General features: G+C 43.1%; 1 protein-coding gene across 3 annotated transcripts in view; it reads left to right on the top strand.

Moving 5' to 3' along the window:
• The window catches only part of LOC126355886 (tyrosine decarboxylase-like), a 519,636-nt gene that overhangs the window by 383,759 nt on the left and 108,304 nt on the right, over positions 1-27,573 (top strand). For 2 of the 3 annotated variants that reach the window (XM_050006390.1, XM_050006389.1), the window contains one exon: positions 8,644-9,117. In XM_050006390.1, the coding sequence (XP_049862347.1) occupies positions 8,644-8,886 (243 nt within the window). In that variant the 3' untranslated portion in view covers positions 8,887-9,117. Of the gene's footprint in view, positions 1-8,643; positions 9,118-27,573 lie in introns of those variants that run through there. The other variant, XM_050006388.1, reaches the window with a different exon arrangement.

The following is a 27,573-nucleotide window of genomic DNA, read 5'->3' as shown; positions in this document are numbered from 1 at the left end:
AAACGCATTTGAAGGTCGCTTTTGTAAGTTTTTCAAGACTAATTCAACATCTACAATCTCTAGCAAAAACGAATCCCAGTAGGGAATTTAAGTACATGAAATTTCTTACCAAAAGATCCTGTTCAGTTTTTCTGTAGGGCTAATAGTCTGCACGTAGCGACGGAGAGAGTAAGAAAATCAAGCACGGTATTTGAGGACATAGCGAGTTGCATAAAAGCTATAGGTAGGGACAGCTGAATCACCCTATAAGTATAGAAGGATAGAAGATGAACCAGTCACACTCAAACGAGACAGATGGGAGAGAGAAAGAAATAAACTTATTATTTCAAAAGTGATCGCCATAATTGTTAATACATTTATCTCACCCTGCGACAAGACGATCAGTGCCGTCAAGGAAAAATGTGAACCTGCAGATGCTGTTGCACTGAAAATGGTTTGTTATTGCCTACTAAACCATGATTATACCCAGGCATACACCTCTTTGTCCGATGGCCACGAACGTCTTTCTTCAGGGCTACAGAAATATGGAAATCGCTTGGGGAGAGTCTGGGACAGAGCGTCCATGTTTAAGGGCACCCAAGCGAAGCTTCTGCGTTATAGTTGAATTAAACTTGGTGACATGTGGGACTGCGTGATGAAGCATCGTGACGATCCCCTACAAACAGCAATAGTTACTAATATTGTCATATAGTCCTGATTTTCTCCTCCTGTTCTCAGTAGGCGGTATTGCATGATTCTCAGGAAACGTAGAGACTGGCGTTTTGAGAACCACTTCCACGAAATGTCGTCGATATATGGTCTCACGAAGGATACAAACAATGCGTGCAGCAATTTCTTGCTAGATAACCTCAAATGGAACCACCTATTGTTTTCCAATTAACACACCAATAAGCCTGATATTTGGGAAACACTAAGAGACTTAACTATTAAAAATTTTTCAAACTGATATGCTTTCTTCCATCGAGGAGAAATTTGTGCCAGATAATTTCAGTTAACTACATCATGCACGCATTAGAAAGACGTTGGACAAAGTCCAAAGACCTCATTCTTAATTACATCGGAAAATCAGTAAATACAATTGTTTAGTGACAGAACGAGACATTTTTATACCCCCAAGTATATTCGCATGTTTGTAAACACTGTGACTCGTTCGTTGTTAGAAAGGTGTATGAGGGCACTAATATAGAGGTATTCGGAATGACGAATAGAAAACTCAAGTACAATTTTTGTCAAAGAAATTAACTGGTAGAGAAAAACAACATAAATACAAAGAAAAACACTGTGTTAACATCTTTCGATGTGAGATGAACAGATGAACAGGCAACGAAAGACCATTACACTGCTGTGAAAACTTACGGTAGTTGCTACCTCTCTCATTTCTAATTTTGAAGAAGACTGTTGTTTTGGTAGGCACAGGGAACAGCAAGAGCAACAACAAAAGCATAAATAAACCACTCAATAGTGGTCGGCCGTAATATACAACATCGATGGTCCAAAACATATTTATAGATTAGTCTAAATTTTCGTGGCACCTTGGAGACGTTAACTTACAATATGACTGGATTTTCATTTGCGCCTAAAAACAATGAGACTGGAAGTGACAACACGCAGCTATTTATATATCCCTGCTAAGAAATATTACGCTGTTCCTTTTGCGCCAAAATGACGAGCACTAAAGCTGGAAGTTTATGGTCCGGCAAGAACGCTGTTTCTGTACGTCGTAAAATCTTTCCTTCATTTTTACGACACAAAACCGGAAATTAGCGCTCCTACTAACTCGACGAGCACACTGCGGAGCTTATTCGGTGAAGCTGACTGCCAAGGGTGAGCAGCTTAAGAGGTATAAGACGGGATCTCACAAATGCGTAGGATCAGTCACTTATTACGTTTACCGTTTACATTAAAGGAGGCTTTGAAGACATCAAGACGATATTAGTCAAAGGGGTGAGTATTGTCAATGTTCATAACTCATTTTCTTTATCGAGGTTCTGAAATATCGTTAACTTAGTTTTAGAGGGAACTACGTATGCTACTTCTTTAGCCGAATCAGCTATTCTTCCGAAGCTCGACGTACATAGTTCCGTTTGAAAGTACGCGTATGGTATTGCAGCACCATCTCAATGAATAAAAAAGTTATAATGAAAATCACACAGCAAAACAATACTTTCCTTTTCTTGACAAAAAGCTAATTTCATCTTTTAAGAGTTCTAGAATTGCGTACATAGTACATAGAGCCAATCCAAAAATTATTAGATTGTTAGCTTGATAGATATAACAGTTTCAAATACCGCTTAAATACGAGGGTTGACTGAAAAGTAATGCCTCCATCTTAACTCTTCAACAGTTGGCAGCACTGGTATCCGGCGGTAATTGCTTGTTCCGTAGCCTCTTCTCTACAACTCCAGTTGGCAGGAAGCCTTAGCATTGAACGGTTCTGTTGTTATAGTGTAAAGTATGGAACCCTGCGCAGACTGTCGGTCAATGCGATTTAAGCAACGTGCAGTCATTGAATTCTTGACAGCAGAAGGTGTCACCACAAGGGAGATTCATCAGAGAATGAAAGCAGTTTATGGTGATTGTGTTGATGTGAGTAGTGTGCGTCGTTGGGCGAATAAGTTTAAAGATGTTGAGGCGGTAAAATCTGACCTGCGTGACTAACAAAAAGTTGAACTTCCTGTGACAGCAACCACCGAGTTGCACAAGCAAAATGTTGACATATTGATTCAGGGCGATCGTCGTATCACTCAGAGACAAATTGCAAGCACAATCGGCATTTAACAAGAACGCGTGGCTCACATTATTGCTTTGCTTGGCTATCGGAAGATCTGTGCACGATCAGTACCCTGATGCTGACTCCTGAAATGAAAGTGCACGGACATGAAATTTGCCTGGAACTCCTCTCGCATTATGAGGATTAAGGTGACGCCTTTCTCCATTCAATTGTGACAGAAGACGAAACATGGGTACACCTTTACGACCAGGACATAAAACGTCAGTCTATGGAATATCGACAAAAAGACTCGCCCCATAAACAGAAATTAAAGACGCAGCCCTCAGCTGGAAATGTCATGGCCACAGTATTCTGGGACGCAGATGGTGTTATCCATGTTGATTTCCTTGATCGTGGAACAACAATAAATTCAGAGCGTTACACCAAAACACTGCGAAAAGACAGCTAACAAGGGTCCGAAAGGAAAAAGGAAATGTTTTCCTGCAGCATGACAATGACAAACCACACACTTCACGTGCCACCACAGCAGAACGTCAGAGACTGAATCTCACCACCATACGGCATCCTCTATGCAGTCCGGATTTAGCACCGTCTGACTTCCACCTATTTCTGAAAAAGAAAGACGATCTGCAGGGACATCATTATGCATCTGATGAAGACGTTGAGAAATCTGTGAAACTGTGGTTGAGGAAACAGAGTGTCGACTTCTTCCGTGACGGTTTCAGAAAACTTGTTCATCGTTGGCAGAAATGTATCCACTTGGCTAGTGGTTATGTGGAAAAATGAATATTAGTAATTAAAGATCACACTCTTAGGATTATTTCTGCGTTTGATTTATTAAAATAGTCCCATCCAAACCCAATTAACGGAGGTGGAGGCATTACTTTTGGTTCAACCCTCGTAGCAAAATGCAGCTTTGAATGCTATTACTTTGAAATACAGTCATTAGATATTATGAATAATTCTGAAAATGTTGCAGACGAAACAAGTTGCTTAACAACTTGCACTCTGCTTCAAGATGGTTTCTTTGTCAGATAGATGTACGTATCCCCGTCATGAATCTCTGCTACATGACTGTTGACCATAAGTTTAATCAGTGTTCTCTTTCCTTTATTTATCATTCGGCACATGGTACATCATAAAACCATCTTTGCTGCCCAAAGTATCTCTAAAAATCGACGTAATTTTATCATCATCTCAGCTGGACACCGTTCCATGACCAAAAGAGATTTTTCTTTATATTTAGTCAGAGTATTCACTGCCCTTTCATCGTTTAATCTAAATATAATTTTCTGTTTATCACTATTATAGATCAAAGACAACAAAAATGTATTTGGAAGCTCGCTCCGCAATTCACATTTACATATTATCATAAACCATTTCTCATAACATTGCTGTTAGATTAGTGGATATAACTGAGAGCTTGAAAACAGTGAGAGACTTAGCTAGCAAGTCCGTTACATCCACTTTTCTGCCAATAATTCTTCTGCAATTAATGATCCAAACAAACACAACGAAAGGTTCATGTCTACCAAGAAGACATATGCTTGGATATTTCTGGTATTTCAACTGGAGCTTTTTCGGGGCTCATTTAACTTTAGGACTCTGTATCTCACAATGAACAAAAAGGGGCTTGTACCACTATTGAAATAAGCCCTTCATATATACACTCCTGGAAACTGAAATAAGAACACCGTGAATTCATTGTCCCAGGAAGGGGAAACTTTATTGACACATTCCTGGGGTCAGATACATCACATGACCACACTGACAGAACCACAGGCACATAGACACAGGCAACAGAGCATGCACAATGTCGGCACTAGTACAGTGTATATCCACCTTTCGCAGCAATGCAGGCTGCTATTCTCCCATGGAGACGATCGTAGAGATGCTGGATGTAGTCCTGTGGAACGGCTTGCCATGTCATTTCCACCTGGCGCCTCAGTTGGACCAGCGTTCGTGCTGGACGTGCAGACCGAGTGAGACGACGCTTCATCCAGTCCCAAACATGCTCAATGGGGGACAGATCCGGAGATCTTGCTGGCCAGGGTAGTTGACTTACACCTTCTAGAGCACGTTGGGTGGCACGGGATACATGCGGACATGCATTGTCCTGTTGGAACAGTAAGTTCCCTTGCCGGTCTAGGAATGGTAGAACGATGGGTTCGATGACGGTTTGGATGTACCGTGCACTATTCAGTGTCCCCTCGACGATCACCAGAGGTGTACGGCCAGTGTAGGAGATCGCTACCCACACCATGATGCCGGGTGATGGCCCTGTGTGCCTCGGTCGTATGCAGTCCTGATTGTGGCGCTCACCTGCACGGCGCCAAACACGCATACGACCATCATTGGCACCAAGGCAGAAGCGACTCTCATCGCTGAAGACGACACGTCTCCATTCGTCCCTCCATTCACGCCTGTCGCGACACCACTGGATGCGGGCTGCACGATGTTGGGGCGTGAGCGGAAGACGGCCTAACGGTGTGCGGGGCCGTAGCCCAGCTTCATGGAGACGGTTGCGAATGGTCCTCGCCGATACCCCAGGAGCAACAGTGTCCCTAATTTGTTGGGAAGTGGCGGTGCGGTCCCCTACGGCACTGCGTAGGATCCTACGGTCTTGGCGTGCATCCGCGCGACGCTGCTGTCCGGTCCCAGGTCGACGGGCACGTGCACCTTCCGCCGACCACTGGCGACAACATCGATGTACTGTGGAGACCTTACGCCCCACGTGTTGAGCAATTCGGCGGTACGTCCACCCGGCCTCCCGCACGCCCTCTATACGCCCTCGCTCAAAGTCCGTCAACTGCACATACGGTTCACGTCCACGCTGTCGCGGCATGCTACCAGTGTTAAAGACTGCGATGGAGCTCCGTATGCCACGGCAAACTGGCTGACACTGACGGCGGCGGTGCACAAATGCTGCGCCATTCGACGGCCAACACCGCGGTTCCTGGTGTGTCCGCTGTGCCGTGCGTCTGATCATTGTTTGTACAGCCTTCTCGCAGTGTCCGGAGCAAATATGGTGGGTCTGACACACCGGTGTCAATGTGACCTTTTTTCCATTTCCAGGAGTGTAGATTCCGAAAAATAAATTGGAAATCACTTAATGATTAACTTGTATATCATTATATACATTATTCAAAAGCCTCCGAATAATAAACTGGATTCATGCCAAAAACGTGGGAGTCTTGATTTTTCAGTTGTTTTGTGCAACAGTACATTTCATTCCATAAATAATAATACGTATGCCTTGTCAGTAAACTGCCTGGGAACACAAGGATGTGCATTTTATTTAAGTGCAGTACATTAATACGACATAACTGTATAGATCTCGTGGTGGAGAGACTGCCTGCAAAATAAAAACTCATGTTCACGACAGGCAGAGTCGTTTCCCGCCATTTACCCCCACCATCTTGACTTACGTCACGAAACGGACGACAGCGCCCTCTGATGATGGTACTGTGTTCTAGGTCCAGACCTCGTGGTGAATACATTTGCATGAAATTGTTTAAAGAAAGACTTATGTCCAAGTCCTTTTACCACGAATCCACGAGTAGTTCTAATATAAGTAATATTAAATGTGACAAATTAGGTTTAGGAATTTCTGTGAACATTGAGGTGTTCCAATAAGATTCATTCACTTTCTCAAGTCTCTGTCTCCTACATTAACCAAGATAGAAACTTGTGGAATATATTAATTTGTAGGTAGGACTAGAAAGTTTTTATTTTCAGAAAACCCATGGCATTTTACAAAAGTATTTCTTTTACAAGGCTGTGCATACAGCTCTGGTGAAATTTTTACATTTATGTCTAGACTCAAAGTTTTCATTTATCTTTCACAAGTGTTCAACGTCCCCTGCACTGGACGAACGAAAAACATCTGCAGTGCTGTCCTCTAAATGAACTCCATTCGTAACAGAATCGCACCGTGCGGAACGCAGAACACCTTTTGTTGCTGTGTTAACATCATATCGGCTGGACGAACGTAGGGTAATCAACGAACGAGGTCGTCAGCTGCGCCAGTGAGGCCCCTACCAGCAACTACGCGCACGTACGTACACTGTGCAGTCACATTAATGTGACCACCTGTCAGGAGCCCGGGTAACCACGTTTTTGTAGCTTGGGCCACTGCGAGATGTGCAGGAAGAGAGCGTCAGTGAGGTTCTGGAAGGTACCGACAGGTATGTGGAACCATCCAGCTCCAGTCCCAGAACCAACGGCGCTAGGTCTTTCGGTTGAAATTCCATGGAGTGAACAGCCCTGTTGATCTAGACCACAGATTATGGGGAGTTTGATGTCCAGGGTAGTTCGGTAAACTCATCCTGGTGCTCTTTAAATAGTGCATGTTGCGAGCTCCCTGACACTTTACGTTGTCCAGCTGGTAAAAGCCACCGTGGCAAGGAATGCGTGTAGGGCTGTACATGGTCCCCAAGGATAGATGCATACTTATTTAGATCCATTATACCTTCCAGAATGACTATATCACCCAGGGAATACCACAAAAAAATTCCCCATACCACAGTGCTCCCTCCCCTGGCTAAGACAGTTCCGACAATTGTTGCAGGGTGTTTGCTTTGAGACGTTTCACGTCGTATGTCCAAATGGCCATCTGACCCATTTCACATCAAACGAGATCCATCTGAGAAGACCACATCTCGCCATTCAGTGTACGTTCATTGAGTTGGTCGTCGCTGAACAGCAGTCAGCATTGGTGCATGAACCAGACGCTTACGTTGGAGGCCCAGACACAACAATTGTCGCTGAACTGTTATTGAGGAGACAATGTTGCTTGCCCCTTCGTTTGTCTCGGCAGTCAACTGCTCAATAGTTGCACGTATATTCGCCTGTGCTCATCTCTGCAGCCATCGTTCATGCCTGTCATCTATGGCCGATGGTGTACCATAATTACCTTGACGCCAGTTTGGATAGAGCTACTTTACCATGCACAGTATACCACGGCGGCATGCGAGCAGTTTACAAACTTAGCCGTTTCGGAAATGCTTCCAATCTTGGCCCGAAAGTCAATGAACATGCCCTTCGCCGGTCGTTGTGGCCGACCGGTTCCAGGCGCTTCAGTCCGAAATTGCGCTGCTGCTACGGTAGCAGGTTCTAATCCTGCCTTGGGAATGAATGTGTGTGATGTCCTTAGGTTAGTTAGGTCTTAATAGTTCTAGGTCTGATGCCCTCAAATGTTAAGTCCCATAGTGCTAAGAGCCATTTGAACCATTTGAACGTGCACTTTTGGGGGTAGGATAAACCGCTTCGTTTCATTAGGATAACGACTGCACTGTTTCCCGCGCTACCCGACTGGCTTTGTATACCCTCCACTGCCAGTGCTGCCATCTCCCGTCTGTGAGTGGCTCTTCCTAATTGACGTCGCACTTAGGCGGTGGTCATATTAGTATGGCTCAAATGGCTCTGAGCACTATGCAACTTTACTTCTGAGGTCATCAGCCACCTAGAACTTAGAACTACTTAAACCTAACTAACCCAAGGACATCACACACATCCATGCCCGGGGCAGGATTCGAACCTACGACCGTAGCGGTCGCTCGGTTCCAGACTGTAGCGCCTAGAACCGCACGGCCACTCCGGCCGGCACATTAGTATGATTAGACCGTGTATAATCTCTGTATACGTGAACAAGCAACTTACATCTGGCGTCGTGGTGAACTTATAGCTTTGATGTGTAAGTTAATGTATACGCCAAATGTCAGCCTTCATTCATGTAGAAGATAGTCGTGTGAAACCGGATGATTCTTTTGAGACATCATACAATTTTAAATGGGGTAAAGGAAAAATCCCAGCAGGAAATTACTGAACTGGCTCTTAATCTCGAGTAGTAAGCGAGTTACTGAACGTGCTTACCGCCCGCCATGAAGCTGATGTGTTTGGTTTTGTTGCAGCCGGAACCAGTGGACGAGGTGCTGGACCTGGAGGACCGCAAGAAGCGCGAGACGCTGGCGTACAAGCGCTCCTTCTTCGTGCGGATGGTGAGCGACCCCAAGCTGTACAACCCCAAGATCGCCAAGAGCCTGCCCGGCAAGCGGCACCGCCACCTCAGCGACCGCGGCGCCACCGTCGACAACGGAGTCTCCATCAACGCGCCGCCGCCCCAGTACGTGCGCAGGCTGCCGTCGCTGCCCTAGCAAAGCCAGCCGCCGCCCGCCGCGGCCCACGAGCAGAGCCAGCGCGGGCAGTGCGGCAGGGTCACGAGGCACCTGGCAAAGCGCGCTCCGTGCGGGACGGGCAATCGTCAACTGAAACGCAGCATTCTTCTCATCCTTGTGGACAGTACCATCGGCGCGCAGCTGCTGCCATACGGCCTTCTATGTCATAGTCGTCGTGCTAATAATATTTATTTGATCTTTCCCCCAGAACCCTTGTCCTTTATTTAAAACCACACCCTGTGATTTCTTACCAGACTCCGTAGCAAATAGATGGAGGTGTTTTTTAATTTAGGATGCTTAACAGCATTGTCATCAGCGCCCTTACTGGTTACCAACATTCACATTTCGTGATCTGAGCTGTACCTGTTCACACAAGCAAATTTTCCGTGACGATTCTGCAACATTATATGTTAGCGAGTTTCTTTAGAATGTCCGATTCTGTCGACACAAATATGTGGTTTGCATACATTAATATCCAAGACTCATTTCATAAAACTCCTTAATGACACATTGCATGGCTAGCTACTCAAAGAAGAAACGCCGATCGATCCATCCGTTCATAGCTTACTGACTTCCTCCACAACGCTGTAGATAAAGGGCCGCATATCTCACAACATTTTAAATGCGCATTACACTAATGCCACTATCAGGTGAGATGGTGAACGCGTCTTCAGCCAAGTTGAGGGTTGCCTTCACGTCAGCGTATGAAACACATATATTTAAAATACAGGTTGAGCATAAAGTCTTTATCCGACTACAAACATGTTCAAGGAATACACATATACGTGGTTTGTTGCAAATGAGGCTCAGATCATAAAGTTTCTTATGGATATACTACCACACGTACTGTTTTTGTTGCCCATAGATCGTCTACGTAATACTCGATTTCTCTCCATGAATCGAACATTTCTTCCGTGGCTCAAATGGCTCTGAGCACTATGGGACTCAACTGCTGTGGTCATTAGTCCCCTAGAACTTAGAACTACTTAAACCTAACTAACCTAAGGACATCACACACATCCATGCCCAAGGCAGGATTCGAACCTGCGACCGTAACAGTCGCACGGTTCCGGACTGTGCGCCTAGAACCGCGAGACCACCGCGGCCGGCATTTCTTCCGTCACCACTTCCACGCCGTCTGGTATTAGTGCCGTAAGAATTCTGCGCAGAATCGGAGAGGAAATAAATATGTGGGAAAGGCTGACAACGGGAAGGGACAGGATGATAGAACATCAGGGAATGACTTCCATAGTACTGTAGGGAGCTGCAGAAGGCAAAAACTGTAGGGGAATACAGAGATTGGAATACATCCAGCAAATAATTGAGGTCGAAAGTTGCAAGTGCTACTCTGGGAGAAGAGTTTGGCACAGGAGAGGAATTCGTGGCGGGCAGCAACAAACCAGTCAGAAGACTGATGACTCAAAAAAAAAAAAAAAAAAGGATACTTAACGCAACCCCGCAAAAAACCAAGAGACGTGATGTCTGGTGAATGTCGCGGCCGTGATATCGGACCGTCTCTACTGATCCACCTGTCCGCAAATGTTTCATCCGTGAACAGATAACCCCCAGATTGGCGGAGCATCATATTGATGAAACACTACTCATGGCTGAGAATCCTTTCAGGGTGGTGCTACGTTTAGTTCCAGCATGTCCAGGTTAACTGCTGCAGTAATGTAGGCTCTGTCAAAAAGGAAAGAATGGTCCAATAATTATGTTGTGTATTAAGTGTACCACACGTTCACTGTCAGGCTGCCCCTTATGGTGATAAGGTGTGGCCTCTCCGATTCCGAGATCCAAACATTATGAAAAGTTGCTTCGTCGGAAAATATAACTTTGTTAAGGTAGTCATTGTCTGCATCGACTTCTTTCAGATACTCCTAGAAACTTCTACATGCCTTGGCATACATCTGGTTGCAAAGCTTACCGGAATTGCTGATTTTGTGGGTGGAAATGCAGATGTTTTGTAAAATCTTCACTACAGTGCTCTGTCATATGTCTGTTTCTCTGGAACTGCGAGGCGTCGATTTCTGCGGACTACACTGAAATGCTGCGTGCGTGATATATACAAAGCCGTCACTCACACCAGGTCTGACACTTCTTGCCATCTCACCAACACTGCCAGTCTCTAAGCTTTCCATAGCATTCTTCGAAGTTCTTCACATCTAGCGAGTGTCGTTCATAGGCACTTCGGAACTGTCGCTGAACTGTATTAGGCGACCGTGTTTCATGAAACCACAAAAAACATTGCTCATGAAACCACAAAAAACATTGCACTCTCACCTGCATAGATGCCATTGTGACAGCAGCACTCATAAATGACGCAATCATTCACAAGATAGAAAAGAAATCAGATTCTGCTAGAGTAGGTGTAGAACTTTATCTATCCATCAGTTACGCTACCGTTTCCAAAAAGCTGTATAGACATGTCGAAGTGTACCCATAGAAAACTCTGTTAGTTTAGTTACCTCTTACAGCAAACTGCATAGCTCTATATCTAGCATAGTTGCTTAGAAATAAATTTTTATCGTCATGGAAAGCACTTATGCTCACCCTGTATGTTATGCCGGAAGTGGTATTCAGCAGACTTCACATATTAGAGGATCATGTATTTATACATTAATGCTCACGTCACTCAACAGAATAAGATCTTGCTTAATCTCCAGATTTATCAGTTTGCAGGAACGCCAAAGTTGTTTTCCCAACGATGTTTCGACATATAACACAGCTGTCTTAATGTCAGGTGTGTCTAGCACATCTCGTGTACTCATTATCTGGATTTTACCCATGTTCTGAAACTCACAGGTTTCGCACTTGCCTAATATGTCAGCGATTGTTACCCAAACAATTTGAATGCCAATTTAGTTAAACTGAAGCCTCTTCCACACTTTGTTAAATTACCTGACATCATAACCTCTTTTAGAATACTGTGCTAGGTGTTTGGTGTAAGTACCACAACGCTGGAAATTCCGTATTTCATTTTAATCTCAAAGGCGAGGTAATACTCGGCGATCGCACATTTAGCTGGTTACCTGAGTCGGATTCTTTCAGCTATGTTTCACAGTTGTCATACACACACCAAAAAAAGTTTTGCATCATCTTGGTTCCGAGAGTACCGGAACCTGACCAGAAAATTGGATTATAGATCAACAGAAAAGTCTTTTCTGCGCTTTTTATTGCTTATGAGAAGCACACATTACATGTTGTACCACCATACAGCGAGACCTTCAGAGATGGTCGTCCAGACTGGTGTATACATCGGTGTCTCTAACACCCAGTAGCGCGTCCCCTTGCATTGATGCGTGCCTGTATTCGTCGTGACATACTATCCACAAGTTCATAAAGGCACCGTTGGTCCAGATTGTCCGACTCCTCAGCGGCGATTCGGAGTAGATCCCTCAGAGTGGTTGGTGGGTCCCATAGTACATAAACAGCCCTTTTCAATCTATCCCAGGCATATTCGATAGGGTTCATTTCTGGAGAACATGCTGGCGACTCTAGTCGAGCGATGTAGTTATCCTGAAGGAAGTCATTCACAAGATGTGCACGACGGGAGGGCGAATTGTCGTCCGTGAAGACCAATGCCTCGCCAATACGCTGCCGAGATGGTTGCACTATCGGTCGAAGGATGGCATTCACGTACCGTACAGCCGTTACGGCGTCATCCGTGACCACCAGCGGCGTACGTCAGCCCCACATAAACCCACCTCAAAACAACAAGGAACCTCCACCTTGCTGCGCTCGCTGGACAGTGTGTCTAAGACGTTCAGCCTGACTGGGTTGCCCCCGTCTACGGCGATTGCCTAGTTGAAGGCATATGCGACACTCATCGGTGAAGGGAATGTCATGCCAATCCTGAGCGGTCCATTCGGCATGTTGCTGGCCGCAGCTACACCAAGCTGCGTGGTGTCGTGGTTGCAAAGATCGACCTCGCCATGGACGTCCGGAGTGAAGTTGCGCGTCATGCAGCCTATCGCGCACAGCTTGAGTCGTAACACGACGTCCTGTGGCTTCACGAAAAGCATTATTCAACATGGTGGCGTTGCTTTCAGGGTTCCTCCGAGCCATAACCTGTAGGTAGCAATCATCTACTCCAGTAGTAGCCCCTGGATGGGCTGAGCGAGACATCTCATCGACAGTTCCTGTCTCTCTGTGTCTCCTCCATGATCGAACAACATCTCTTTGGTTCATTCCGAGACTCCTAGACACTTCCGTTGTTGAGAGCCATTCCTGGCACAAAGTAACAATACAGACGCGATCGAACCGAGGTATTGACTGTCTAGGCATAGCTGAACTTCACACAACGCGAGTCGTGTACCTCCTTCCTGGTCGAATGACTGGAACTGATGGTCTGTCGGACCCCTCCGTCTAATAGGCGCTGCTCATGCATGGTTGTTTGCACCTTTGGCGGTTATAGTGACATCACTGAACAGTCAAAGGGACCACGTCTGTGATATAACATCCACAGTCAACGTCTATCTGTAGTAGTTCTGGGAACCGGGGTGATGTAAAAGTGTTTTTGATGTGTGTAGTTTTTACAACATAATACGCTAAAAGGGAATGGTGTATGCATCTGTTTTCTGGAAGATGAGAATGGTAACAGCAACTTAGCTGCGACATCTGTAATCTTTGTATTACCATTTCCAGCGAACGTCGAACATCATACAATCTAGCTTGACAAAGAGAGCAATGTCGCACTGACTCCTGTTCTAGCCAATTTTTATAATGGTTGGATGAGAGATGCGTTGTCTAACACAATGAAACTTACGCTGCGATATTATCACCAGAAGATATTTACAACAAATATAAGAAAATGGCTCTGAGCACTATGCGACTTAACATCTGTGGTCATCAGTTGCCTAGATCTTAGAACTAATTAAACCTAACTAACCTAAGGACATCACACACATCCATGCCCGAGGCAGGATTCGAACCTGCGACCGTAGCAGTCGCACGGTTCCGGACTGCGCACCTAGAACCGCGAGACCACCGCGGCCGGCAACAACAACAAATATAAGAAACATTCACACAAGGAGACAGCTACATTTTGCACATCTTCATAATTTATCTGTTATGTGAATGCTTACGTTTAGTTAAGACGCGACTTACCTCTATATCCACTAGTAAGGGGCCAGTCCACTTAGGATATCCAGCTCGAGTCTCTGCAATGGAATATGTTTTCATCATTGCCAAGTTTTAATGGTTGCGTGTAGTACCAGATCAAGAGACTGTACTACAGACTGCCGCGGAATCGTTAGGTAAGGCAGCTGCTCGGACCCTGTACCAGTGGTGCGTAAAATCGATACTGCGGCACCGTCACTTGGCTTCACGTCGGCGGGTGTTCACCACCCAAAAACGCCAGTCTGGTGGTGGCGGATAACACCCCTCTGACCTCTGGGCAGGGACGGCGCTGGTGCTGGAAATGACTCGGCGTGACCTGCCGTGCCGTGGCAATAAGTCCAGGGAGGGAGGGAGAGACTAAGTGCGCAGAGCTGTTGCTCTGCCATAGCGCTGACCCAGTGGCGCCTGCTGGCAGATCATGTGGCGTCCCAGCCCGACACAGCCCCGTCATCCCGGTTGGGCATTGAGACTCAGATAATTGTATTACGGAAATAGCCAATTCTTACTATCGGCAGCGGTGAGCTTGTTGTACAAGTGTGCCACTACCAGTCACGTATGTTAAAACACTAACTGCCACTGTCAGCGTGCAAATCTGCATTGCCCCTTGCTGCAGTACCGCTGGGTTCGCTGTTGTAGCAGGCTAACCTACCTTGCAACGCTGCACTGGCCTTGTTGAACACTTGTTGTTGTGGTCTTCAGTCCTGAGACTGGTTTGATGCAGCTCTCCATGCTACTCTATCCTGTGCAAGCTTCTTCATCTTCCAGTACCTACTGCAACGTACATTCCTCTGAATCTGTTTAGTGTATTCATCTCTTGATCTACCTCTACGATTTTTACCCTCCACCATTTCTAAACTGGTGATCCCTTCATGTCTGAGAACATGTCCTACCAACCGATCCCTTCTTCTAATCAAGTGGTGCTACAAACGCCTCTTCTCCCCAATTCTATTCACTACCTCCTCATCAGTTATGTGATCTACCCATCTAAACTTCAGCATTCTTCTGTAGCACCACATTTCGAAAGCTTCTTATCTCTTCTTGTCTAGACTATTTATCGTCCATGTTTCACTTCCATACATGGCTTCACTCCATACAAATACTTTCAGAAACGACATCCTGACACTCGATACTCGATGTTAACAAATTTCTCTTCTTCAGAAACGCTTTCCTTGCCATTGCCAGTCTACATTTTATATCCTCTCTACTTCAACCATCATCAGTTATTTTGCTCCCCAAATAGCAAAACTCCTGTACTACCTTAAGTGTCTCATTTCCTAATCTAATTCCCTCACCTGATTTAATTCGACTACATTCCATTACCCTCGTTTGGCTTTTGTTGATGTTCATGTTATATCCTCCTTTCAAGACACTATCCATTCCGTTCAACTGCTCTTCCAGGTCCTTTTCTGTCTGTGACAGAATTACAATGTAATCGGCGAACCTCAATGCTTTTATTTCTTCTCCATGGATTTTAATACCTACTCCTAATTTTTCTTTTGTTTCCTTTACTGCTTGCTCAATATACAAACTGAATAACATCGGGGAGAGGCTACAACCCTGTCTCACTCCCTTACCAACCACTGCTTCCCTTTCATGTCCCTCGACTCTTATAACTGCCATCTGGTTTATGTACAAATTGTAAATAGCCTTTCGCTCTCTGTATTTTACCCCTGTCCCTTCAGAATTTGAAAGAGAGTATTGCAGTCAACATTGACAAAAGCTTTCTCAAAGTATACAAATACTAGAAACGCAGGTTTTCCTTCCCTTAATCTATTTTCTAAGATAAGTCGTAGGGTCAGTATTGTCTCACGTGTTCCAACATTTCTACGGAATCCAAACTGATCTTCCCCGAGATCGGCTTCTACCGGTTTTTCCATTCGTCTGTATAGAATTCGCGTTAGTATTTTGCAGCTGTGACTTACTTAACTGATAGTTTGGTAATTTTCACATCTGTCAACACCTGCTTTCTTTTGGATTGGAATTATTATATTGTTCTTGAAGTCAGAGGTTATTTCGCCTGTCTCATACATGTTGCTCACCAGATGATAGAGTTTTGTCAGGACTGGTTCTCCCAAGGCTGCAGCAGTTCTAATGGAATGTTGTCTACTCCTGGGGCCTTGTTTCGACTCAGGCTTTCAGTGTTCTGTCAAACTCTTCGCGCAGTATCATATTTCCCATTACATCTTCATCTACATCCTCTTCCATTTCCATAATATTGTACTCAAGTACATCGCCCTTGGATAGACCCTCTGTATACTACTTCCAACTTTCTGCTTTCCCTTCTAGAAGTACCGTATTATAGCGTCAAATGCCTGTGCTCGCTCTCAGTGCTACTGCAATACGCTGCTGAAATCCAGACTAATATTTCCATACGTTGTCGTTACCATTCCATACTGCGCGAGTGCTCTTCACTATACTCGCCAGAGAACCTACCCGAGGAAAACTAGGTAGGCCTCTCATATTATATAACGATATTTACTTATGTATCATGTAAGAAACCACTTCCACAGCAAATATCGCTAACAACACAATCACAAAAATTAAGTTTTGCAAGCACTCAGTGTCCTCCACAAGACACAGTCACATCCTTGACACTGGATAAGATTTTGGAGGTAGACAACGGCAATGTTGTCCACTGCGTATAATTAAAGCTAGAACTGATAGTAAATAACGGTCATGAATGACCTATGGACTTCTTTGACATTAGTGTTGCAGTATATGTAAACGAAACGCCCAAGATTACCGGATCTATAATTCGTGTATTCACGAGTTCGCAATAAGCATCCTCGTGTTAAAAAGTGAGCAATATGTGAGACAATTACCAGTATGGAAAAGTAACGACTTCACGGAATGTAGATCACATACTGTTTTTGAATCATGGCTGAAATTATAACTGATCACTAATCTTTCCAAAATCACGTGAAATACATTTTGTAATTGGCACCAGAAATATTATGAGGTTTAAGACAGGTTTCCAATTAGAAACATTACATTCAAAGAAACCTGCCTTGAAAATAACGAGGTAAAGTATTTAGTCAGTATATGATAAAAATTTATTCACAAAGAAGAGGAGAAAATAAAGAGACAAAATGTCGCGACGAAACAGGTTTTGGTCAATTCTTCGTGTCTCTAATAATGAAGAAAATGTGAGGAGTAAAACAAAACAGCATAATCACCAGTGAAGTGACTTTAGAAAAACTAACATCGTAAATATTCGTAGAAAAACACAAATTAAGAGATGGAGTAGTGCAATATATGCAGAAAGTGGTTTCATCTACACTGTTCATCACTGATTTGTAGAAATACCTGCGAGTGTATCTAGTAACATCGACACTTTGTTCTGCCATTATTTGCAGAAGACTCTAAAGGACGAGCAGTTAGCAAGAAAACCAACAACAACTTGCAAAAATTTCAAAATTCAATGCCTGCCCGACTTGCTTCAATGTCTATCATCGACTCAGTGATTTACTCTAAAGTGAAATAATTTATGGAAGGCAGGAAGAAATGAAATGAGGGTTTTATGCTTTGCCATAAAATAATAAAAAACACTTAATGTGAGGTTTTCTTTACAGCTTTATCTCGCATCTCATAAGATACTGCGCTGTAGGCTCTTCGGATAACACTTTACAGTTTACTTCTTTCAGGACCATAGTCTTCAAAAGCAGAAGGATATCTCTTTAGCTTGCATCACCTGACGGTCTGCAGATAGCCAGTGAGTATCTCATTCCTATGTGCTGAGAAGTTTCTTATGACTGCTTATATAAGATATTCCCGCTGACTAAGACCGTTATATAAACACGAGTACATTACGTTACAACTGTCAAATATCACCATCTGCACATTAGTTCAGGATGAATACAGCTAACAATCCGTAGTGAAAAAGCTTACTCCTACGATATAAGTTCTTATCTCAAGGAATGTTTACAAACAATTGATATGTGATAAAGTATAAATCTGCTACTTCTTGATAACTTCACTTTTTACACAATGCTGCATGCCTCTGCTTCTGACATAAGAATTAACAGGAGGAAATCAAAGATCGATGAAAACAACGAGGAAGTATCTTGTGTAGAAACACTATTTTTCCGACAAAAATCACGATAAAAAGATGCAGTGCATACGAATGCACACAAAGCAACCTCGTCCACATAAAGGATTCGTTTCCTTCTTCGAAGTATTTGAATGTTCAGAAAAAATAACCTCCTGCTGAAGACTACCCTATTTAGAGTAAGCATTTCGATTATAGATCTCATCTAAAGATACAAAGAAATTAAGTCTTCAAATATTTCAAGCAACTTATAAAGAAGATAACAAACAAACATGATTGCAATGATAATTGCTTCGCAGCACAGAACGGAAAGTAATCGTACGCAACCTATCAAGTGGCATACCTTTCAGAAATAGTTTTCAAACATGCAGCAATTGTAAACGAAATTCTATCAGGCTTTTGATTATTTTCACCGAAAACAGTTACGTAAGTATTGAAAAGTACCATGAAAATACAAGGAGAGAGAAGAGAATTACAGTTTATCTAGAAATTAGTGATCATGCCTGTAACACAAGCAAGTTGTAAAATATCACTATTGGTTAAGCTATACTCTATCACGCCAACTATTTGCTACCATCTTCTTACTGTACCTAATACAAGTGATTAATGCAAACAAAAATGAGAACATCTATAGACAATATTTACAATACACAGAATAGCTCACAGAATGCCTCAGTAAAAACAATGGTCTAACTGCGGAAGTAATGCTCTCAGTACATGCCAGAAATATTACTCATTATCAGTCACTTAGAGAGAGGCAATCCATCAGGTACTGAAAGTCTGTGGTACAAACTACATCAAGCACAGTGTTTTAAACGATTCTGGACTTTTTAATCACAGAAGAAACAAGATGACGTCTAGAGGGAGAAAATGGATCATAATTGGTGATCGAGGTCCAAAACTGCACGGGTGTAGGAAAACTTGACAGAACTGACAAAAGTTAATAGCCACGTCCATACCTGCGGGATTCCAGGCAGTGAGACGACGCGTTAGCAACACAAGATGAGCCGAACTGAACATAGGGAGGTCTCTAAATAACAAATTACGCTATAAATGCGTAAATGTGCACATAAATTGGGAGATGTGTTCACAAGGGACACGTAGAGTCCACAAATGTTGGAACAGATTTATGTTCTGTGACAAACAGAACAACAGTATGTCTCCGGTAAAGGTGTTGTAGGGCAGTACTGCAACGGTGCAACATGACGTTTTGTTGCAATTTGCAAGAAACGAGGGCGGAGACTGGTGCGATCTTGGTGCAAGTGCACGAAACAAAAGCTACGACGAAAATATGTTGTAAAACAGGTTAAAACGTCTTCGAAGGAAGTAAAGAATATTATGGTTTGTTGCCCCATCTACTGCGAGGTCATTACAGACGGAACACAGGGTCAGATTAGGTCAAATAATTCTTTTTACCATGCTTACACGCTACATTGGGCCTAATGAAACAGTTTGTGAGAGCCTTATCCAAAGACAGAGTATATCGATAATCTCTCAAATAATTTTTTTTATCTGTCAGAAGCGAAATTGAAAGAGCTTCTCTGTTGAGCCTCATATTCAAAAAAAGATGTTCGAGTCCAACTTCGAAGTTTTGGTATCACAAAACGATGTTGCAGTTCTTCAGTAACAAAAAGAACATAGACATATTTCTCTTACGGTAAACACGCTGAAAAATATCAAGAAGTTTCGTTGCTTGATAGTTCGCAGCTCGTGGTCGTGCGGTAGCGTTCTCGCTTCCCACGCCTAGGTTCCTGCGTTCGATTCCCGGCGGGGTCAGAGATTTTCTCTGTCTCGTGATGACTGGGTATTGTGTGATGTCCTTAGGTTAGTTAGGTTTAAGTAGTTCTAAGTTATAGGGGACTGATGACCATAGATGTTAAGTCCCATAGTGCTCAGAGCCATATGAACCATTTTTTCGTTGCTTGATAAGCCTCAAGATTCACTTTCTGAACTGTTATGTATTTTTCTGCAAAACTTCGGTAACATCAGCGAGCAACAAGTTGGGCTCTTTCATCAAAAATAGTGATGGAAATACGGTATCAGTTCCACTAGTACACCAGTACTACTGTTGCTCGTACAACATGCAGTTTATAAGTAGAAAACTGTATTAGACATATTAAGAAGAAGGCAGAACGAAACTATAGGCTCATAAGTTTTATGTAATAGAAGTTTTTCGATTTGATGCTACAAAAAACCTTTATTTATGTAGAAAGTTAAATTGCTTTCCATTAAAATATCTGATTTATAACGGAGCCACATTGTGACCAAATCGAACGCGATAGAAAAAAACTTTAGGTTAGACACGGATATAATGCCCAAAAACCTATGCCATTCTATTTCCTAAAGTAACTTTGTAATTGGCCAGTGTTTCCTTCTCTACGCCTGTTCAGTCTGAGCCCGTTCTTTCCTTCTAACGTCCTCTTGCGAAACAATTTTTCCTGTTAATTGAATTTTTAAACGCTGCGTATCTTTCTGTATACATGAACAGGTTTACATGACTATACCTTTTCTAGGATAACTGTCTAAGGGCGCTGGGAAAATTAGACAGTCCACTTTTTCTAAAAAAAAAAAAACAGTCAGTGTTTCTGCAATAGGTCGATAAATGAAAGCTTTCAAGTGTTACATACATAGCATAATTTCCGCAACTTTTAGGTACTGTCACCTTTTTTCGGTAAACCTGAATTATAAAATATTCGCGGCGTTAACGTTTGTTGAGACTGTCTATCCATGAAAATGAACGACTCTTATGAAATATTTCAGCGTATGTGAATGAATCTCCGGCCTTGGAACTCCTCTTTTCGAACCCAGCTAGGAGAGGGGTTTTTCCTCGTTTCAGACCCTCCAGTACGGTCTCAGGTCTATTTAGCCAGCTATGAAACCAGTACAAGGGATCTTTCCCAGAGATAATAAGATGGGGGAGGGGGGGGGCAATGGATCCGCCACCTTCCCCCTCCTTGTACATCGACGAAGAAAGGCTGCTCTCTGCCTCCAGTTAGGTTAAAAGCCGAGTCACGAGCTTGCATAACGGGTTTTATCGTTTTTTACGCGAATGAATGTTATACGACAAAGAAGTGCAGATAGAAAAAAGTTGGACAGCATTTATCTGCAAGATAATTTAAAAAAGGAATAAAGAGGATGGATAAAGGAATAATATAAGAGACGGAGAGAACTCTAGGTACCGATTCCAAATTTTAGGAAAGAGGATTGTTTTAACTAAATATAAAGTGACGAAAGATGCGAACATGACAGTGTTGTGTAGGATAAACAGAAGCCTCAATTGCGTGATTAGATATGAAATTTTAGCACGAAGTGTATAGCAAGACGTGCTGCGCTGAAAATCAACGTTGTGCAGGCAGCACATACTCCGAAAATAGCCGACAGATACCGCGAGCCACTGTTACCGTGGCTGGATGTTAACAGCCAGCACTCAGAAGTACACAAACATATCTAGCTGTGTACGTATCAGAATGTTTTAGTAGAAAATGTAAACACTTCTGCGATTTGAGCGGAAAATGTTGCTGCTTTAAGACGTTGTGTGGTTATCCTAGGGAACCTCAGAATGTGGCGCCCCACCTGCAAAAGTCAAGAGGTGTAAATAATTTCAGAATAAAAAGTCAACAGACTATAAATCCTGCATTAAATGGTAAGTTAAGTAAGCTTCCTCGTTTCTAAATGAAAATATTAGGCACTTCATTGCTAGCAGTCAGTTACATATGACTAAACAACGTACACTTCAACATATTTATTAAAAAGTGCACATAATCTCAAAAGAGCGTTCTGGTACAACAGAAACACACTGTTAGAAGAAGGCCAGTTACTGATGTGCCATTAAATTTGTTCGGGAAACACGAAAAGTTTCTGACCTGGTGCGAGGTTGGTACCGCGGAATTATGATGCTGCTAAGTCGGTGCACATTGCGAAGTAAAATAGTCTAGTTTCAGTTTGATCAGCTCGGTAGGTTCGTTGACGCAGGGATTTAAATTGGTTACCTTGTGTTACAATACAAGCAGGTAAATTCAAATTCTTGAAGATGGTCCCCACGAAGTACGTCCCAGAATTGAAAACAAAGAAAAATACACGATATTATAAAGGAAGATCGATGTTAAAAATATTTTTATTTGATATGACGTCATCACAAATAGTATGGCTTACGAAGAATTAGCCACGAGTAAGTTTTTGTAAGTAGACTGTCGAATTTGTAGAATGTTGGCAGCAAGTACATGCAGACGCACATCTTACAGGAATATTTACAGAACTGTTCAGACAACTATTAGTGATATTAACATAGAGTGCATCTGCCTTTCACTTTATGAGGGCTTTAACTCTGCTGGAAACACTTTCAGTGTTGTGCAAGAATGTCTGGGAAGAAACGACAGCCTGCTCTTCCTCGAGAGGAAATCAAATAAGTATGTGATGTAGGACGCTGGGGTCTGGCAGGAAATCAACGTTCTGACTCATTCCAAAGGTGTTCCTTTGGGTTCTCCTATGGACTCGACTCAGGCCAGTCCATTTCATAAATGTTATTGCCCACAATACGCTGCTTCATAGATGCTGTTTTTTTGTGACATGGTGAACTGTCATGCTGATGCAAACAGTTATCATCCCAGAACTGTACCTCTACCGTGCACAGTACATACTGCGGTAAAATGTGTTCATATCCTTGAGCATTTAGCGTTTTCTTAAGCGCAATAAGGCGACTACACTCTAAGAGCGAAAAACACCCAAGTTCCATAACAACAACTCCTCTTTGCTTCACTGTTCACACTACACATGATGGCACATAACGTTCCTCAAGCATTCGCAGACCCAGACTCTTCCATAGAATTACCGCCCCGATAGATGTGTGTTTAGCGTGATGGATTGCCGTCCTACGGGCCCGGGTTCGATTCCCAGATGGATCGGGGATTTTCTCCGCTCAGGGACTGGGTGTTGTCTTCATCATCGTTTCATCCCCATTCGGCGCGCAGGTGGCCCAATGTGGCGTCGAATGTAATAAGACCTGCACCAAGGCGGCCGGATCTGGCCCATAAGGGGCCTCCCGTCCAATGACGCCAAACGCTCATTTCCATTACCGCAGGGTGTAGCGTGATTCATCATCTCAGATCCTCCTAGTGGCTAGCATTGCTGCTTCTTGATCACGGGGTCCTGGGTTCGATTCCCGACCGGGTCGGGACTTTCCTCCGCTTGGGAACTTGGTGTTTGTGTTGCACTCATAATCCCATCGTCATCTCATCATCATTCGAGACGTGGCGAGACTGGAGATGGAAAGACTGGGAACTTGTATGGGCGCTGATGACTACGGTGTTGAGCACCCAACAAGCCAACATAATTATCACCACTCATTCCCATTCATGATGTTGTCTAGTGGCATCGTTCCCTATGTCTCGCCGTCGTCGCTTAGCACCGAATATAGAATTGTGTGGCTGCTCGATCACTGCCCACCATACTTTTTAACTTCCTACAGGCAGTCACTGTGCCAGCAGGAGTGCTGGCAGCACGATTGGAATCACAAGTGGTTGCTTTCGCAATGGCCGACGGTCAATGTCCGCCAACACATGAGATCTACCTGCTTTTGGTTAAACCATGATTGTTCCTTCGCGTTTCCACTTCACAGTAACAACACTCAACGTGGACCGCTTTAGAAACGTTGAAATGTCCCTGACGAATATGTTACTCAGGTGATATCCAGTGCATAGCCTACTAAGCTCTCCAGACCTTTCCAGTCTGCTGTTGTTTCTTCCCTACCGATAACAAAGTGGTCCCCCGCTGCTTTTATACTGGCGTGTCCGCCTATCGTGACAGAAGCATGTAAATTCCACATTACGTAGAAGTGTCTGGATATTTTTGATTATTCATTGTATGTAAGCGTTTTTGTACGTCGATTTATTGCTGCAATTGGGACAAGGATTTATCAATTTATGTTATGAAACTTTAGTCAAAGTTGAGCCCGGTATACGGTGACCGTGCATCAAAAATGAGAAATCGATTTTGTCCACGAGGTAGATTATGTCCCTTGTTTTCTGTGATGAAAAGGGATTCTTTTTATTTATTACATTTGGGTGAATAACCATAAATACGTGACGAGAAGCCTGAAATAAGAAAAGGTTTTTTTGGCAATAAAGTATCTTCTTACTGAAAAAATAAGACACATATTTTATGAATTTTTGAGGCATCCATTTTACCCAGCAGTTTGGCATCACGTGACTTCCATCAGTTACGTCAACAAATATATTTGTGGGTGGAAACGTTTTCAGTCCATATTCGGATACTTCGCAAATACTCCAGAAGTAGAATTGGGGAGAGGATTTATTCCCAAGAAGGCGTTGGATAAAGTTCATTGACCTAAACGGTAGCTGATTTTTTTAAAAAAAAATAAAAACGCTCTCAGTGCACATGTTCTATATGTCTCTCATGATGATGATTACATACTTTTTTTATCAAAGTCCAGATAGTTTGTAGGCCTATGATGCCCTTTGTCTTCACGGAAATTACGTGTCTAGCATATACTAATAGTAAAAATGGACATTCCTTCCCACAGTATATTATGACTAGTAATTTTTTGAAGGCTTTCCTCCGTAGCTACGGAAACTCACTATACAGAATAAAATTAGTCGCAGTTATAACTTACCAAATAATATTTACTTCTGCATCTACATTACTATGCTAGGCCTGTCTGAGTCATTTAGAAGCCAAAAATGTAAAACACATTCCTGTTAATGGCTTCAATGAAGTATTTATCATTGATCCAATTTTTCGGTTAAAGATAAGAACGCGAACTTGTCGGCAGGACGTTCAGGAGTGGATCAACATAAGAAATCTACAATTCAGGCAAAGGACAACAATACGAATATAGCTTTGGTAATTAGATCTGGTTTGTTTACTACATACAGTGAGCAGGTGTAAATAAAGATAACAAGACAAGGTCAGAGACGTGCTCAAAACTGAGGAAAATCTGGATTAAACGGTAAGAAACTATAAAACTGAAGAAAATAATCAAGTTAGAGACTTGATACAAACACACTGGAAGAAAATAAAGACGATGACAACGCAACATTACGTAAAAACTGTTACAAGTCACTGATAGATGGCCTAAACGAAAACAATGAAAATATTACAAATAAATGGTTGCAGTCGTTCATCATAATTGATGAAGTTTTGATAGTTTGATAACTCCCTAATATTTTCAGAGAAGAACATTTCGAGATGGAAATTGTATAATAATTAAAACGAGACAAAAATGATACAATATGATAAAAGCATATATCAAGAAATAAATGTCATTACACACGGGGCAGAAACATGAACTGGGATCGAATGGAGACGGAAATTAGACTTTTCCATTTGTAAGTATTCTTCCTGACACTCACCTTGTCAACTTAGGAAGACCACGGAATATCTAAATGTGGATGACCGGTGAGAGATCTGAACGCTCCCTACCCAAAGTCTATTCCTTTAACTACTGCCCCACCTCGTTCGATAACTAGAACTGCACACATTTTAGCATACGACTTATATTACACTTCTCACAAAATGAGCGCCATCAATCAAACAAATGGTTCAAATGTCTCTAAGCACTATGGGACTTAACATCTAAGGTCAACAGTCCCCTAGACTTAGAACTGCTTAAACATAGCTAACCTAAGGACATCACACACATCCACGCCCAAGGCAGGATTCGAACCTGCTACCGTAGCAGCAGGGCGGTTCCGGCCTGAAGCGCCTAGAACAGCTCGGTCACAGCGGCCGGCGTCAATCAACTCAGTAACAGCTTGCACTGTACGTGCTTGAGCATTGTCCTGCAGAATAAAGAAGGTAAGGTCCTGCAACAAAGTGTCATTACTTCTGCCTTTGTGCTGTTCATTTTTGGAACACAACCCACTACCAGCTTAGAGACAGAAGTGATGACACTTTTTCTGCAGGGGCTGAGCATCATTTTGCACGACAATGCTCAAGCACGTACAGTGCAAGCTGTTACTGATTTGTTTGACTGATGGGGCTGCTAAGTGCTATACCACCTACTGCACTCCCCTGACTTAAGCCCTCGTAAGTTCAACTCGATTTCGAAGCTGAAGGAAACACTTCAAGGCATTCGCTTCAGAACTGCTGCAAATTAGTCGGGCAATAGACCGCGACGCTCGAACTGTCAACACAACTGGCACTACTAAGAGTTTCCTACGACTTCCACATCGCTGGCAACGGGTTATACACAATGCTGGTGACTACTTTGGTCAGTCAAACTTTGAAACTCCTATCTATTTTGTACGAGCTGTAAATAAATAATTGCCACTATTTAAGTTCCAACCCTCGTGTACTGGACTGAATTCGCACAGAAAATGCACGAAAACATGCATCGTTGATACGTTGAACTTTATCTTTCTCATTTTCTACTGTCCTCAGGGTTTTGTTTCTCAAATAAACAACTGTATTTCCCACCTTTCGTTTTACTTTGCAATTCAAATGTTTTGTCCTCTCCGATGATGTTTATCTGATTTTATGGTTTGCATATTCTGACGAAGGAGTTATGAGACACAGTAACTTTTCCTTCTTTCCATTTTTTCACTGCAGCTAGCTGTCAGTTTTATGTGGTTGCGAATTGCACGATTGGATCTTCCAAGACGAAATCATCATGTTGTGAGGTTTTTTGGAATCAGTTTACGTGTCATGCGTTACGGCAGACACGGCATCCTGATTCTCTAGTGGGAACCAAAAATATAAACAAAGATAAATACTTCCGAAAGAAAGCACCTAGAATACCACGTTCTACATTGTGTCGTTCTAAAGTCACACGAACCACCGTTGTCATGGTTGCTTATTGCAGGAGTGTAGGTGCACACTGTATTTAGGCTTGTTCCGTCAGGGTCAAAGAAATACGAGCCCCACGACAAACTTACGACGTCACACTAGTCACCTTGCCCACGATAGTTCGCGAATGGTCGAATCAGTACAGGGTCGACGTGAAATCAACCGTTCAATCGAAAGGTACCGACTAAAGGTCTTAATTTTCTCGTGTGCCATCGAGATTTTGCTTGCATTTTAATCGCTCAGTTAAGAATTATTAAAATCGTGTGAAATAGTTACTCGCTCCCCACCGGAGATGGCTGGGGGCACTCATAAGACCTGACGTGTCTTACGCACCTCAGCCTGTCTTTCTCGTCGGTCTCATGTTCTGTGCACGCGTGCAGTCTCCGACAGCCAATAAGCGTAGAGTGGTGTTCTGAGCAATCTGCTGTGAATCTCGTAGCCAATGCAAGCATTAAAGGTGATCGTAGCGATTTATTTAGTGAATTTTTATTCCAGTTGTCGCAAATGTTCATCGCTGATGATGATGGTGATCGACAGACACATAATTTGCAGCACACAGTCTTTCTTCAAGTGCGAAACACATTCATGCGCGCTCCAACTGTCGCTCGGAACGGGAAAACGCAATCACTGTCCGTGCCTCGGTCTGCGTGAGAAGCCATTGTTCTTTATTTATTTTCTACATTACAATGACCTGTTGA

The sequence above is a fragment of the Schistocerca gregaria genome, chromosome 3, assembly GCF_023897955.1.
Source record: "Schistocerca gregaria isolate iqSchGreg1 chromosome 3, iqSchGreg1.2, whole genome shotgun sequence".
Taxonomy (NCBI): Eukaryota; Metazoa; Arthropoda; class Insecta; order Orthoptera; family Acrididae; genus Schistocerca; species Schistocerca gregaria.
Note: the sequence above shows the minus strand (reverse complement) of the source record. Positions and strands in the feature narration are given on the sequence as shown.